The 15438-nt window shown below is 36.0% G+C and overlaps 1 protein-coding gene across 1 annotated transcript; it reads left to right on the top strand.

The window, feature by feature from the left end:
* The first annotated feature begins 1311 nt into the window (after positions 1 to 1311).
* Positions 1312 to 10430, top strand: mRpL39 (mitochondrial ribosomal protein L39). Its single transcript, XM_067083529.1, has 9 exons — positions 1312 to 1492; positions 2685 to 2879; positions 3885 to 4000; positions 5309 to 5432; positions 5595 to 5656; positions 8434 to 8593; positions 8843 to 9015; positions 9527 to 9574; positions 10246 to 10430. The coding sequence occupies exons 1-9, from the start codon at positions 1429 to 1431 to the stop codon at positions 10321 to 10323; spliced, it is 1020 nt and encodes a 339-aa protein (XP_066939630.1). The 5' UTR covers positions 1312 to 1428; the 3' UTR covers positions 10324 to 10430.
* Positions 10431 to 15438: the final 5008 nt, after the last annotated feature.

The following is a 15438-nucleotide window of genomic DNA, read 5'->3' as shown; positions in this document are numbered from 1 at the left end:
AGTCGCCAGATTTGCATAAATGCAGTTGCAAAGATATATGCAATTGACACAACACTGTCTCAATAAGTTTTAACAAGAGGAAGTTAATGTTAAAAAGTGCATAAGGCATGAGTGTAAAGGATCAACCAGATTCTTCCTATTAGTAACTTACTTGACCACTGACAAGATCATTCTTTTGGAAGAAATAATAAAAAAAAAAAAACCTAAAAGATGGTGAATGTGACCAAAAAATATATAAAAGTAATATATAAACGCTCAATGAGCGGTATAGTATCGATGACGTAGAAGACATGCAACACATTGTAGGAACAGGAATAGTAGGCTAGAGCTTATAAAATATCTAGTTGATGAAATCAGTAAATCAAAAGATGCTTCAGAGAACAACTGAAAAGTGCCCAGATCAAGGCAAAACAGGCAACAAACATGGCTAACTCATCCATAAATGTAGCAAGGTGACGCTAGGGAAGCTGTTTTGGAAAAGACTAGCAGTGCCAACTTTCATATATGCCATGGAAGTAAATTAGTAAGAGGCTAAGCAAAAAAAAAAAAAAAAAAAAAATAAATAAATAATTAAATAAATAAAAAAGTATATAATGAACCAATTTTACAGGACAATACTGAAAGTCTAAGGTACGTAGCAAGTTTGGCTTTAAGATCCGAAATCGGATTTTCATTCAGCCACTAGAGGAATGCAAAGAACAAAATTTCCTTTCTGAAGCATACTCTCAACAGCAACAGTAACAAGAAAAAGCTCCTTAGACCAGCATAGAAACGAGAAAACGACTTGGATTTTGAAAATCAAAGAGTATATGAAGTTAAATTTAAACTTAAAAGGAAATTGAATTGATCAAAGGAAAGCAATTAAAGGAGAGTATAAAAGATTGGATAAAAAAAAGCGAGGAAAAGAGAAATAAATGAAAAGCCAATGCTAAAAACCTGTAGGAAATTTAAGGAAAATGCGAGGAAAAACTTGGTATGATAATGCCAAAAAATACCGATACTGATTTACGCTAGAGCTAAATGACAGAAAAAGATTAAAAGATGGAAGACAGGAAATATTAATATTATAAAGAAAGAATTTAAAACTGAGCATTTCTTACTTTATTGCCCATCATACAACAATTTTAGGAACAAATTTAGATTCAGGCAGCACCTATACCAGGAAAATAGAGGGGAACTAATAGTTAACATTTTTCCATTCACAGAGTTTTATAAAAATGATACTGAAAATAGGAAAGAATTTATCAAAAACGTATGGTACCATAGAGAATACTATATACCTCAACAAACAGAACAAAGGCAAAATAGAACGCGCAAGAGAGCCTTTTCATAGGTCAGACTATATTACTACTACTACTCTTATTGCTGCTGCTGCTTCATGTAATGTAACAAATATTGGAAGATTACCTGTGTTCTCTTTATGAAACAATGCAACCGTTCCATTACAGAGCCTGCTTGAATATTTCTCGAAATGTTGAGACTTGTACAAAAAGTAAGTATATACTTTATTCTGTAAATGACGTATGCTACATGAATCTAACCTAGTCAAGGGTAATGTTTGAGTGCCGGGTGTGCTATTGTTAGCAAGGAATAACCCAGGCATAATTACTTTTCAAAAATAACACAATTTAAAGTAACTTTGACATAAATACAGATTTAAATAACAAATGGTCAGACACAGTTACAGATGATTTCTTTTTCGGGTCCCAATTTACCTGTAAATTCATTAAATACACAAACGTGACTTCTTAATTTACTGTAAATTGATTAAGTAATAAAATAAACTTTGAGAAACGCTTCTCCTATCAGGTTCTTCCATATCTGTATGATTTATGATGCTTAGGCTAGTGCCAGGTTAAGTCAGTGGAGTCCAGGGTGGCAAGCCAACCTGCTTAGGCGTATTTTAGACCTCGGAGCCCCTGGTTATGTTAGGGAAGCTTAGATTGATATATATCCCTGTTAAAATATAATTTAATGATATATTTGTATGTTATTTTAATAATCCTGGTATTTTTTGAAGTTGGTTATCTCATTAATTTGTCATTGTCAGTCTTGGTGCAGACATGTTTACTTTAACGCCAAATTTCCTAAAACTGGTGGTGTATGGATTTTGTGATAGTTTTATATTTTATTACTTAGTTTGACAATCTACTGCAAATTTAAGCTCAACTAATCACATTTACCCCTGAATCTAACAGTAAGATGCATTTTAAGTATGCTAAAAGGCTCATACTTTCATAAGGCCTTGCAGTTATGAGTTTTGCAGTATCTTCAGACCTGGGGACCAAAGAGGGAAACCAGGGTTCTTGGATTGGGGAGAACAAAAACATGTAAAGAACAGGGATGTGCAGTAACTTAACCTTCCCTACATACAGCTGAGGGTGTTGGGTCCTTTCTTATATGGCACAACTTAAAAGGCCCTGTCTTATGCATGTTACAGTGTAACTTTAATTTGATTATAAGCCTATGATTCCCTGTCTTTTTTCCCTAATTCCCAATTTTGAATGACTGTACTTAACATCCTATGCTATAAAAAAGAAAAAAACAAAGTGGTGTTTTTGCAATGAGATTTTAACCAATAAAAATACATAATCTGGTATTGTATTTACTATTGAATTAGCAGTTGTAAAATCTTTTCATGTAAAGGTTTGACCTCTTAATACCACATTCAAAATTTATTTCAGGATTCTTTCATAGGCAGAGACTCACAAATGCAGCTGTCCAGAAGAAGCGCTCTGAACTATTTAGTAAGGAGCTTAAACGACAGGCAGCTCTTATCACAGATGTGGAAAAGATTGAAGTGAAATACACTGGCCAGCCAGATGATTGTACGCTTATTATGAACAAAAATATGTCTACACCATTTAACTGTGCACAACGTAAGTATGTAGTTTTGAATTATAAAGTGATGTGATGAAAAGTTGCAGTCTTGAGATAGAAGTTAAATTGAATGGATCAAAAAGGTTAACTCTGATACTTGAGTTCACACAAGGGTTAAGCATGATGTATGCCCTGATGATGGTAAAATTGGGTTGTGTTGTCTGTGAACACTTCAGAACAGCATTAAAATCATTACTAGATGATAAAAATACTGCATTGTTCATAGTTCAACTCATATGCTGTAGGTGGATGTGACAGAACAGAAATCCTTCATAATCTGTAAACTTAATTAATGCATGTATTACTTACTTCCACATGTAAATGGAATAGTTGCTTAGAAATGAACATTTAAATAAACATTATCTTAATTTTTTAGTCAGTAGGATGGGCAACTTCCTATTGGGCCTTAATCTTGCTGTAAGTGATAATTACCCAATTGTTTTGCATGAGAGATATACTGTACTGAAACGCAACAGGTTTTGTGAATGGAGAAAAAAAAACAGAGTTGTCGATTATTTTCTTCTGTAGATGCAGAGCATGGTAAAACATCAAAAATATAACTCATATAGATGGAAAACATATCTTCTGCATTGAGACACAATTACAAGACTCATTGTTTGTGATTCCAAGGCTATGAAAAACTGGGATTTGTGCTTGTTTGTAAGCATGCATAAAAATTTTATAGACAGTTTTGACATTTATAGACATACCCATTGTTAATGTTCTTTTCTTCACACCTAGTTCTTTATGGTTGGCAGTGATACAGTAATAGAATAAAGGGACACACACATCATAATTTGAGATAGATTTCTCTATTATTTTTCTATTGTAGGATTCATATTATTGAAGAGTTTGTATGCATACATTATGTTTTTAGAGAAGTTTTGTGAAATGCAATATGGGCTCTTTCTAGAAAATGCATATTATGAAATCTTATACAGTATCAACTTTAGAACATCATTACTTTAAATGTACAGGTTTCTTGTGAATTTGTTTGATTTCAGATATTGGCCAGGCCATTATGGATAGATCTGTTTTAGCAGAAGTAAATGGACAAGTCTGGGACATGCATCGACCCTTGGAGGAAGACTGCACATTGTCATTTTTACATTTCAGACAGGTAAATTTTTTGTGCTTGCATTTTAGGGAGGATTAATATGGTGATGCTCATGTTTCACTAAAATCTATACTTTCTGTGTTACTGACCCCACAATTTGAACCCTTGGGAGTAACCTACTCATAAGTCATAGAAATGATGTACAGTACTTTCTATATTAAAGTTACTATTGAAAGCTTTTCAGTGTTTATTAAAAGAAATATCTAGGTAATTCACTGTACTGACTTCAGTGGATGGTTCAACTTCCTGGAAAACCTGAGTCATGTGTAATCAGTATTAGGTTTATAAATTCACTAATGTTACAACAGACAAGTCATTACACTCAAAATATCAGATGATGAGAGGATGTGTATCCTTTCATAAACAAAATTTGTAGAGTGAACTTCAGAGAAAAGGAAATGATAGAATAATATTGCTTTTTAGCATGCCAATCTTGAAAGGTAAAACTAAACAGAACCAGAGTAATATGTGCATAGTTTATATTTAGGAAATAATAACATGCCTTTGCTAAGAAGGCAAATTTTGGGGAAACCAAAATTTATTACCACAACTTTTTGAAGTATTTGAGGAATTTTGCAAGCAAAGAAGGTTCATCCTCATATAAATAATTTCAGCTAATAATCTCATGACTTAGAAAAATTGTTGTACAGTATTGAATTGCTTATGCTTGTTATGATTCCTTTTGAAGAATTTACTCTTTTAATGATGTAATTTGTGTACTTTATATTCTTTTTATGTTAGAAGTCATTCTAAACAGAGTGAAAATGAAAAGGCAATTTAAATATACTGTAACACATGCTACAGCATCAGGCTTTGGTTACTGGGTTGATCTGAGATTCTAACATTGCAACTAAATTGGCAGTCAGAGTAAAGAAAGTCTCTGAGTATAATTAAATTTACATTTTTCTCATTCATTTGGAATGTTTTGTAACATCAATACTGTACTTTGTATTTTAAACTCATCAGGAAGTACAGTAGTATTTTTTACTATTGCATTAGGTTTTGAAGTCTTTTAAAGTTTAGGTTGGTGTAGATTCTCTTCACATATATGTTTTTGTTTGTTGTAACCATGCACTTAACAAAGCCTACTATGGGAGATTTTAATTAATTTTCCTCTCTTACACATCTTTCATAAGAGTTTAGGTATCAAAAATGGTGTATATGCAGCAGCTCTTCCTAAGATGTTTTTTCATTCATCATCCAATTTTTAAAATTTTTAAAAATTTTTTGTGAAGTCAACCTTGGTCCTGTGATTATCTGTTTATTTTTCATTTGATTTCTATTTTTCATTTGATTGTCCTCTTTCAACAGCCTGATCCATATTATGTCAACCGTGCTTTTTGGAGATCAGCATCAATTATGCTGGGTGGTGTTTTGGAAACCAGCTTCAAAGATGACATATATGTTGAGCTCTGTTCATTTCCTTCTCCCAATGGTAAGTCAGCAAATTTTATAGTATCCATTTATGTTAATCTGTTAATTTGCAATTGCAGTTGTGTATTTTTATTATTATTGATATTTCTATTTATTTCTGTATGTGGATGACTGTACTGTATACCATTGCCATTTGTTTGAGATACATTTATATTTTTTGTAGTGCGTACTGGAAGTTTTGTATATGACGCTGACCTGAAGATGCCGAGTTGGGAGCCAAGAAAGGTTAGTAAAATGTACATAGTAAATTCTTTAGCATTTTGTGAGTAAACATTTAAATTTTAAAAACATGTCTTAGTGTACATTTAACAAAAATAGAATGATTGTGTGAATTTATTTAAGTTTAAATTTGATTTTATTGACCTGCATTTCAACTATTTGTGTAATTTACTTAGCATATTACATATGAAAAAGTCCCTTATATGATAGCTTTTGCCATTTGTCATTAGAAAGTCTGTACAGTGACAAATTGAGCTAAATGTGCAAAAAATATTTTTTAGGTTAATTTTTATAAATACAAACCATTGCCTTATTTAATCCTATTACAGTATTCCAGAACATGAAATATTGTCTAAATACAAATTTTCTGAGAATGATGATGATTATGCTCCTCTTGGGAAGAGAGATTCCCCAAAAGTGGGATGCATTCCCCAGCCTCAGCCACCTTCCTTATTTTGAAGCTTTTCTTTCACTTTAAAACAAAACGTGATTTGAAAACTGGTTTATGCTTGTGCTGAGTGCTATTGCCTTACAAGAGCCAAATGCCTACCATTGTTGGAAGGTAACTGATGCATAGAGCTCATTAATTGGGATGATATTTTCAGGCAAAACATAATGAGTAGCATCTCAATATAGCGGACATATTTACTTAGGAGCTATATTATTATAATTATTTTTTGCATGGGTACTACAGTATTTTAGATACCATGCATTTTGAAGTAAATCTCTTAAATTGAATGTTTAATGTAAAGTACTGGTTAGTTTAGGTTAAGAACTATATGGAATTGCTGTAAGATATCTAGCAAATATTCAAGCACTAGCTGTAACCTGGGGGTCGAGGGTCTTTGTTACTTAATGGAATTTGCTACTTATTAAGTCGAGGTGCCATTGTACCGGAGATGAGTATTATATCTAAGTCATGCGTGTCTTTCCACTTTGGGTTTGGTTTTTGAGTTAGTCTGTGGTAGTTTTGATATTGGCAGCTTAGTAGTTGTTCATCTAGGGATGAATGACAAGATGAGTGCCAAGACCTGGGATGATACACTGGTAGAAATCTGAAAAGGTGAAAAATGAGAGAAGATGGGTAAAATTGATGAACGTTTAATGACAGAAGTAGGAACAAATTCTTGACTACCCATACTATGCTGCTCTCCCTGTTAGAGTAGCTTCACTTTGACTAGGCCTAGTGTTGGGTTGCTCAAACTTGCTTTCTCTTACTTGGTGATGATCAGCAAGCTTATTGAGTCTGTATGCCAGTACACTTCTCCAATGAAGAAAACCATATTAGCATTTATTTTAAGAGTCAAGCAATCCACTTTCTCACCATTTATACAATGATAACTGCAGATGTGACAGTGTCATGAGAGTTTTATTGTCTCTTTGTATAATTTTTTCTACCATTTGAAAAAGTCGGTAGTTCAATGGTTTGCGTTGGTGATTGCAGTCAGGAAGAAAACATGAAACCCGTATGAAAGGCATGGTGCTTGAAAACAATGTATGTAATGGGCAGAATGTCGTTCATCATTTATAATGTGTTGGATCCTGAGAGCATCAGAATGTGCTATTGTTTTACGACGACAACTCTGCATCAGACTTATCCCACTTTGCTATGCCTAGCTAGGGTAGCCCAGGTCATGGTACCTCACTAGATGTTGTTAAATATATAATCAACTTATTTAGGAGAAATTGGTTATGAGTCCTATTTCTAACCCTGTCACATATTAAAGTACAGTAGAAATCTGCTTAATCATCATGTGATCTTTCAAAAGCCCAAATATTTGGCAGGTTTTTTCATTATGACCTTTCTCTGATATTTGACAAGATTCTGAATGTTTGGAATAAGATTTTGGGTTGCTTTGCTCCTTTTGGTTCAGTGTTTGGCTTCTGAGAAGGCACCAGATGGTCATCCTGGGTAATGAAGAACTTTTTATGGTGGTAGCGTTTTGTTCCATATAAACCATTATTTAGTAAATGAAATTACTCATTATAATTTAAACCCAAGTAAATACAGTGGACTGTCTTCGTCAGGAATATAGCAACAGCATGAATGCATGCATTTTGCTGTTGCAATACTTATTAACTGAGCAGTGAATTGCATAAAGACAACCTGGAAAATGGGGTGAAGGTGGGATCAGAGACATTGTTTTTGTTTGGGTATGATTCACATGACCACTCTAGGCCTAAAGAGGATGTGGTCCATAAATATATATAAAATGTGTAAAATGTGCATGCTACATATATATGCATATTAAACAATCGAGGGGTTAAAGATTACAAATTGGTTCTATCAAGTCAGGTGGTTAGATCTCTTAGGATAATGCAAAGTCTCAAAAACTTGACATGTTTGACCCACAAAAATACTGATAACCTGTTATAAGCTTCTATTGTAGATAATTTCCATAAGTAAAAATAAATGTTTGCATTTAGGAAAGATAAATTATTTGATATTTTCTGGAATTTAAGAGTAACCTCCTGTTCCTTTTGTTTTTAATTACTTGACCATGTTCAGTATAAAAGTATATACTGTATAATTTTGGTAAAAGAAATTAGGATGGTGTACTGTAATGTGTCGTATGTACTGAATTTTTTCACAGAGGAGGCCTTTTAGTCTTTTGACAAGTAGCCTATACTGTATGTACAGTACATTAACATAGCCTGTATGTACATTTAGTCACAGTTCACATTTCTATATGTATTTTATTAGTTCATTCAGTCTGTATAGCTTTATTGGTCATATTTCCTTAGAAATTCAAACAAATTATAACAAATTAATTTTGTTCTAGGAGGAACTTCGTACAATGTCAGGAGCAATGGTCAAGCTGTCTCTTTCTGCACTACCTTTTGAGAGGTTAGAGGTTGATGCCAAATTAGCTTTTGAGATGTTTTCAGATAATCAGTACAAAAGGGCTCAAGTTCCAAACATAGCTGCCCAGGGAGAAAAAGGTAAGTGCAGTGTTATTCTTTCAAATTTATTATTCATAGGTATTACATTTTTTATGAGACTTGTCATATAGTTTGATACAGTTTGAGGAAAATTAGTTTTGTATGAAACTTACTGATTTTTGTCTTTTTTATTGAATTCTGCATACATAAACAGGACTCTTAATTAAAACAAGTTTTCTCTTCCTATCAGAAAATTGTTTCTTGAATGGAAAGTTTTGCTTTTCATGAAATATTGTTATTTTCTCAAAGGTAACAGTGTGGTTCTTTACCGAGTTGGAGATTTTGTTGACATGAGCCGAGGGCCACTCATCAGCAACACCTGTCACATGGGCAAAGTTTCGATAGTATCAGTCCATCCCATCAAAGTAGACAGTGGAGAGCTTTTACGTTTTCAGGGTGTAGCTCTTCCTAAGGGCTTTATGGTAAGTACTGTATGAGGCAATGTTGTCGTTAGGTATTCTGCTTATGCTTTAATACCTGAGAACATATAATGCAGGTATGTTTTTAGGGCATGTACCAGTGAATAATAGGACTGCTTAATAAAACATCTAATACACAGATGAAAACTAGAAGTGAAGTTGAATTTATATGTAAATCAATATTACCTAGAGTAATTCTTGCTGTAGAATTGTTTGATTAGGGATGGGCAGTGGTTTGGTTACCATGAGAGAGAGAGAGAGAGAGAGGGAGATGGTTTGATTTGAGTAATGATGATGGATACACCTTTTGGAAAGTAATTTGGGCAATGTTTAACATTACAAATACCTTACGGTACATACATAAGCAATAAGGTGCCACTTTTTTTTGTCCTAATCAATCAGAGTAGCTCTAGAGTATCAAACTTTTTATTGGTGGAACTGTTCACTGATGATCTAACATATAGTGTTTTCTAATGTATAGCTATGTTTCATGTGAGCTTTTTCCTTTTTGCAGATGAACCATTTCTCATTTGGAATTTTGGAAAAACGTGCAGAACAGTTGGTAAGTTGTTTTCTTAAAAGTTTGAATGATCTAAAGTAATGTAGTACATGCACTTACTTTGGAGCAGTGTCAAGGAAAACTTATTACAGCCATTGAAAACATTTCATGTCTGGGTGTGTGAGAAAATGGCAATTTTTACTATATGCTTGCAGAGCCTGTTTCCTTTAAGAATTATCTTCTTGATATATGTATGATTTGGATCTGTCTTTGTTCATTACAATGTTTGCATAGTTAAACTTTATAGTTCTTGTCAGATGGGTGGTTCTTTGTTTTCAGCTTTAAGGAAAGAGTAATATTACTAGTGTATAGGTTCTTATAAGTCCCAAATTGATAATTCGTTTTTTGTCAAAACTTATTCATTACTAAATAAGTTGCTGTAATGATTAATTTTTGTACAAGATAATTTAATAACATTAGAATCAGTTAAACAATGCTTATTAATTTGTATGTGTGGGAGTAAAAATTTAGATAAGTTCCCCATTATTTACTTTGAAATCTTTAAGGTTACTTCTCTGTGTTTTTGTTTTGTACAATTTAGATAAAATGTACAACTCATCATGTAGTATCCTCTTGTTGATAAAATATTCATGTTAATGAAGGATAAAAATTGTTTTAATATTACCATTAGGTTGAGTATGTAACAGATGCTAATACTCTTTTCCGCCTTTCAGAACACAGGGAGAGTTCCAAGCATTCCGACCCTTGGAAACATTCGTGGGAAACAACAGGAATTATCTGCTGCTAAGTAGGTGTTGCAGTTGTGTGTTGGCAAAAATAGTTATGTGTGAGTTAAGAAATTTTTTTATATAATGTAAATAAAATATCGAAAAAGTAAGTAAACCATGAAGGAAAATAATAGACGTTTTCATCAAACCTTAAACTGTTTTTAAGGTGTTTTGCCACTGAAATAGATGGGTGCTTTATCAGCTAATAAAAGCTGATGCATATTTTAAAGTATAACAGTAATTTCTTAAAGAAATGGCCATCCTTGCCCAGTACTTGGGCTTTGGCCCTAAATGCCATCCATCCACTCAGGAACTGGAAATCACCCGATGCTGTAAGTATGCTTTGAAGCTTGAAATGATCCCTTGGTCAAAAGAACAGATGAAAGAGGTAATACTAAGAAATAAGGAAATGAAGGCAGTGTCCTCGTACAATCCTCCATTGCCATGGTATGACTAGAGATATCGATGAGGACGAGGAATTGGTTGATGATTTTATTTTGTGTAGCATATTGCTCAGTGGCAGCCAAACAGTTCAAGTACATCACTGCAGATTTTCAAACATCTCATAAAGAGCCACTTGCATTATGCTTGATAGATAATATTGTCCATGTTCACAACATTACTTGAATATAACTACAGTATATGATTGTACATACCTATTCACTTAAAGAATTATAGTTGTTCAGTATTCATTTGAAGATCCACAATACATTCAGTCATTCAAAGTTCCTAGGAAATGGGTTAATATACAGATATCAAAATAGATCAGAGAATGGTATATTCATTGGTATCATTTGATCCTGACTAATACCATGATGTGATACCCAAGGATTTGTGATTAGATGCGTTAGTAGTATATTAACAATGCTCCTGGAGTGCCTCACATGCCACTCAGCAGAACAACTGCCGTCTACTGATGGTATATTTTTCAAAGTGGATGTAATTCTTCAAATACAGCATATGGATTTTGTGAAGATCAGACATTTCTTGTGAATGTCTGTGTATGAACACAATGCAATAAAGAGAAAAAAGACAGGCAAAGAAAGACTAATGTAAGAGACCAAAATTTAACTTACAATTTAGTATAAATTTAATATATGGTACTTTTAGTAAAGGTTTTAAGGGTTAATGCTAAAACATTAGGTAAAATACTCGGATAATAGGTAATTATAGCTATGCCTAGGCAAAATAACAAAAAAACATTGTTCATTGAGTTGACCCAACTGAAAAGATTTATACAGCTTCATAATCTAAATATGTAATTCCAGTGCTGGCACTTTTTGATGAAAATCTATTACTTTCATATTTGCTTTATCATTATTAATACACTTCATTTAGAGATAATCAACTAAGGACAAATTTTATGTATCCCATGATTTTGCTGTAGGCTTTCAGTCTCTCTGTCTTTCATAAATTACATTTTAAAAATATTAATTTGATTAGAAATATATTACTTTTCATGATAACGTAAAAATAATTAGAGATTGAGTAAAGAAACTGATAGAGAACAAGTCCTTTACAAAGGTAAACTTACAATTTGTCAATCTTTCTCTTGTAAACTAAATGTAATCACTGAATGAAAACCAATAATGCTGTATACATTATTACTTTTATATAAATTTTGTCATTGGGAGATAAATGAAGATAAATAATGTTCAGCTCACAAACTGAGTAACCTGTGTTCAGCTTTTTAACAAGACGAGGAGGACAGTATAGGTGCACTCCCTAAAGCCCAGTATGCCCTTCTAACCTTGGACTTTGATTGAAGAATAAGTGAGGTTCATGCAATACCCAGCCAGGTCTCACACACAAAAGCTGGCAGAGTATTGATCTTTCATAAATACCAGGATTCATGACCAAGACAAAATTAACTTTCCATTCCCTTAATCCTCACCAAGCTGTGTCATATCTGCTCTGCCTGTAGGCCTACACCTTTACAGTGAGGAGGACCTTACCTTGTGGATTGTCAGAGCCATATATTATTGCAGTATCTCGAGAAAACTTTTAAAAAGAGGGTTTCATGCCTGTTCCTATCATCCTGGGCAATTAAAATAGGTCACTGAAAGCCCAACCTCTTTGTTAATTGGGAGGTCACTGAAAACAATCTCTTTATGGCTCAGACAAGCCACGTCAAATTTGCGTTCATCCACCTTCAAATCTGAGGCATCCAGGCTAAAGGTCAAGGGTCATGAGGTCTGGGTCATAGAAACTTCTGTTGCTTTTCAAATGGACTCATGTGCTAAACATGGCAACATGGAGGTTGTCTTTGGCATAATCATGAGAACACTACACTTTTACTTGAGAGATGTAACCTAAAAATAGATGGATTTATAGCTTTCACTCGTCATCATCATTGTAGCTTTCAATCATCATCATCATCGTCATGAAAACTTAACAATGACCTCTAGGCCTAGATACCTGCTGCTGTTTCATTACAATTGTAAGCACTGTTTCTTTTGTGTATCAAATTCTTACAACAGAATAAAACCCATGGCCTTATTAACAAGACCCTGTTCAAATCATGACCCCTTGTTAGCCTCAAGAATATCTTTCACCCACCAGCCTTCAACCAACAGTGTTCATTGGCCCAGTGGTCCCAGATTTGTAATCTCTTGACAATGAGTCTATCCTACCTAGGTACTCATGAGCTATTGTAAAGTAATGGTTTTGAGTTGAAACAAATATAATTGATAAAAAACTAAAATGAATTTCTCACGAATACTGCCTTTAGCACTAAATGGCTGGCTGTGTTCAGTGTTTGGCTTTATAGCCTAATTTTTATCAGTTAAATTATTACCATTTATCCAGAAATTGCCAATGACCTCGTTTTCCTCTTATGGTCATTGATTTGTTTTAACCTGTTTGGTGATTTAAGTTGCCAACGTGTGTGTATGGCATGTTTTATTGTAGTGTTGATGCACCCTTGGTTGCTGGGATCGGGCAATAACAAAGGAAGTGGTCTGCTTACAAAACAATTGTAAAAAATGCATATAAGCAAGGTAAGCAGTTTAGAAATTGCATAAGTCATGAGTTATGCAGAAAAATATTACTGGGGCTCAATTCATATCTAGATGCTTTCTGTTTTGGACCAATTTCTTCAATACTTGCTTTTTTGCATTTCCCAGCAGCCTTTTTATTACTCATCACCACATGCTACTAATTTAGTTCACCCACAACACACCCATGACACTTCATACTAACTGTACATAAGTGTAATTTTAAATAATTTTTACATCTTGTAATGGACCCATTAAACCTATTCTTTTGTAATCCCTTGAAGACTGATAACCCACCTATCAGTGTAAAGTCCCCGCTTATGTGTTCTCTGTAGAGAACATCCTGTTTTCTGCGGTGCCTTCATTTCGACCTAAGGTCGATCGGAATATATATTTATCATCATAATTGTAAATTGTATAATGTTGTCTTTCTAAACAATCATGGTTTATGTACAAGTAACGAGTTATTTAAGTTATGTGTCAGACATTATTGATCACTAAGTTTTCTGTATGAACCTGTCCTGTTTTTGTAAGAAATAAGTTTGACCTCAGGTCACCTGTAAACCTTTGTACCAGCGGTCTCTGTGAACTACGCAGACGTCCGCATCCCGCTTTGTAAGCAGGTTGCTTTCATCAATAAACCAGCAGTACTTGTCTTCCTGCTCATTATTTTGCACCTCTCTCACAGTGGTGACCCCAGAGTGGTTCCTGGAAGCCATTAACAGACCCAAACGGCAACTAAGTCTTGGCCAAATGAACCTAATCCACACCCCTAATGGACTAACTATGGCGCTCTAACAAAGCGTTCAGGCGTTTACCAACCATCGTCGGCAGGTCGCCAGCGTCATTAGCGGACCCACATGGCACGCTTCCCCAGCGTGTATTGGTGCGAGTATTCCCTCACACTCCAAGTGAGAGTGTGAAATGAGCATGGACGCAGACATTCCCAACCACGTACAAATTACTGCGAACCTCACGGAGGCAGACACCTCCCTCTCGTAACTCCCTCTCGCACGCACCTCCACATCGGTACCGCTGCCCTACACAATGACCCCCCTGATGGACCAACCAAAGACAGCCCTTAACATAAGGTTGCCACCATTCACCAGGGAGAACACAGCGTCTTGGTTCTACAGGGTTGAGGGACAATTCAGAATAGCAGGCCTGACAGACGAGGTGTTGAAGGCAGACATCGCCATTAACGTCCTCCAGGAGGAGATGTATAAGATCATCCCTAGGTTGATGACGACATCAGGCCCCGCCACCTTCCAAGAACTGAAATCCACTCTCGTCAAGGCCTGCTCCCTGCCGTTCTCCGAGAGAGCTGCCCGTGCCCTCAACCTTGCCCTCAACCCCTGGCAAGAGGGAAACCTCTTGGAAGTGTGGCACGCCCTCCAGGACCTCCTCCTCCTCCCCAAGACTGACAGCAGCAGCAAGCGCAAAGAAATCAGTCTGTCGACGGAGATCTTCCTGCGGCAGCTACTGCCAGAGGTCCGTGGGCAGATCACGGACGCGTACACCCTGCCGGTCGAGGACCTAATCAGGTTGGCGCAGCAGCTGATGGACTCCACGAAGGCAGCCAAGCAGGCGACCACACCCGCACACTCTGCCAACTGCCTCCTGCCAGAGGACCCCACCATGGAGCCCGTCAACTCCATTGAGCAGAAAAGGCCGTCCCACCAGCAGAAGAGGGAGGGGCCAGGGCTGTGCTACCTCCACCTGAGGTTCGGGAGAGCTGCCCAGAGGTGCGAAGCCCCTGCCCTTTCTTCCCTTCAAAAAATGGAGGAGGCGGCGGCCAACCCCACAGGCTGCCGTGGCAGCAGCAACAAAAACACCCAGGTGCCCCCTACCATTAGGGTTCTACATCCGCGACGCAATCTCCGGCAGGATGATGTTGGTCGACACTGGAGCCATGCGTTTGGTGTTTTCGCCTTCAGAAGAGGACCGCAGACGCCCGCCGGACCCAACTGCCTGCCTGACGGCCGCAAATGGGTCCCCCATCCTCTCCTACGGCACCAAGCTCCTGTCGATCTCCATCCTTGGCCGGAGGTACAGCTGGGAGTTCATCATCGCGGACGTCAGGACTCCACTCCTGGGGCGGATTTCCTCGCCCACTTCAGTCTAGCAGTCGACGTTGGCCGCA

Source organism: Macrobrachium rosenbergii, chromosome 40 (genome assembly GCF_040412425.1).
Source record: "Macrobrachium rosenbergii isolate ZJJX-2024 chromosome 40, ASM4041242v1, whole genome shotgun sequence".
In the NCBI taxonomy this organism is placed as follows: domain Eukaryota; kingdom Metazoa; phylum Arthropoda; class Malacostraca; order Decapoda; family Palaemonidae; genus Macrobrachium; species Macrobrachium rosenbergii.
Note: the sequence above shows the minus strand (reverse complement) of the source record. Positions and strands in the feature narration are given on the sequence as shown.

What these genes read in the sequence shown, in the direction of transcription:
- mRpL39 (XM_067083529.1), top strand. Translation starts at nt 1,429, where the DNA reads ATGCAACCGTTCCATTACAGAGCCTGCTTGAATATTTCTCGAAATGTT. An exon ending in CGAGTTGGGAGCCAAGAAAG is followed by an intron (nt 5,657 to 8,433) that starts GTTAGTAAAATG and finishes ATTTTGTTCTAG; the next exon opens with GAGGAACTTCGTACAATGTC. An exon ending in CTCTTCCTAAGGGCTTTATG is followed by an intron (nt 9,016 to 9,526) that starts GTAAGTACTGTA and finishes TCCTTTTTGCAG; the next exon opens with ATGAACCATTTCTCATTTGG.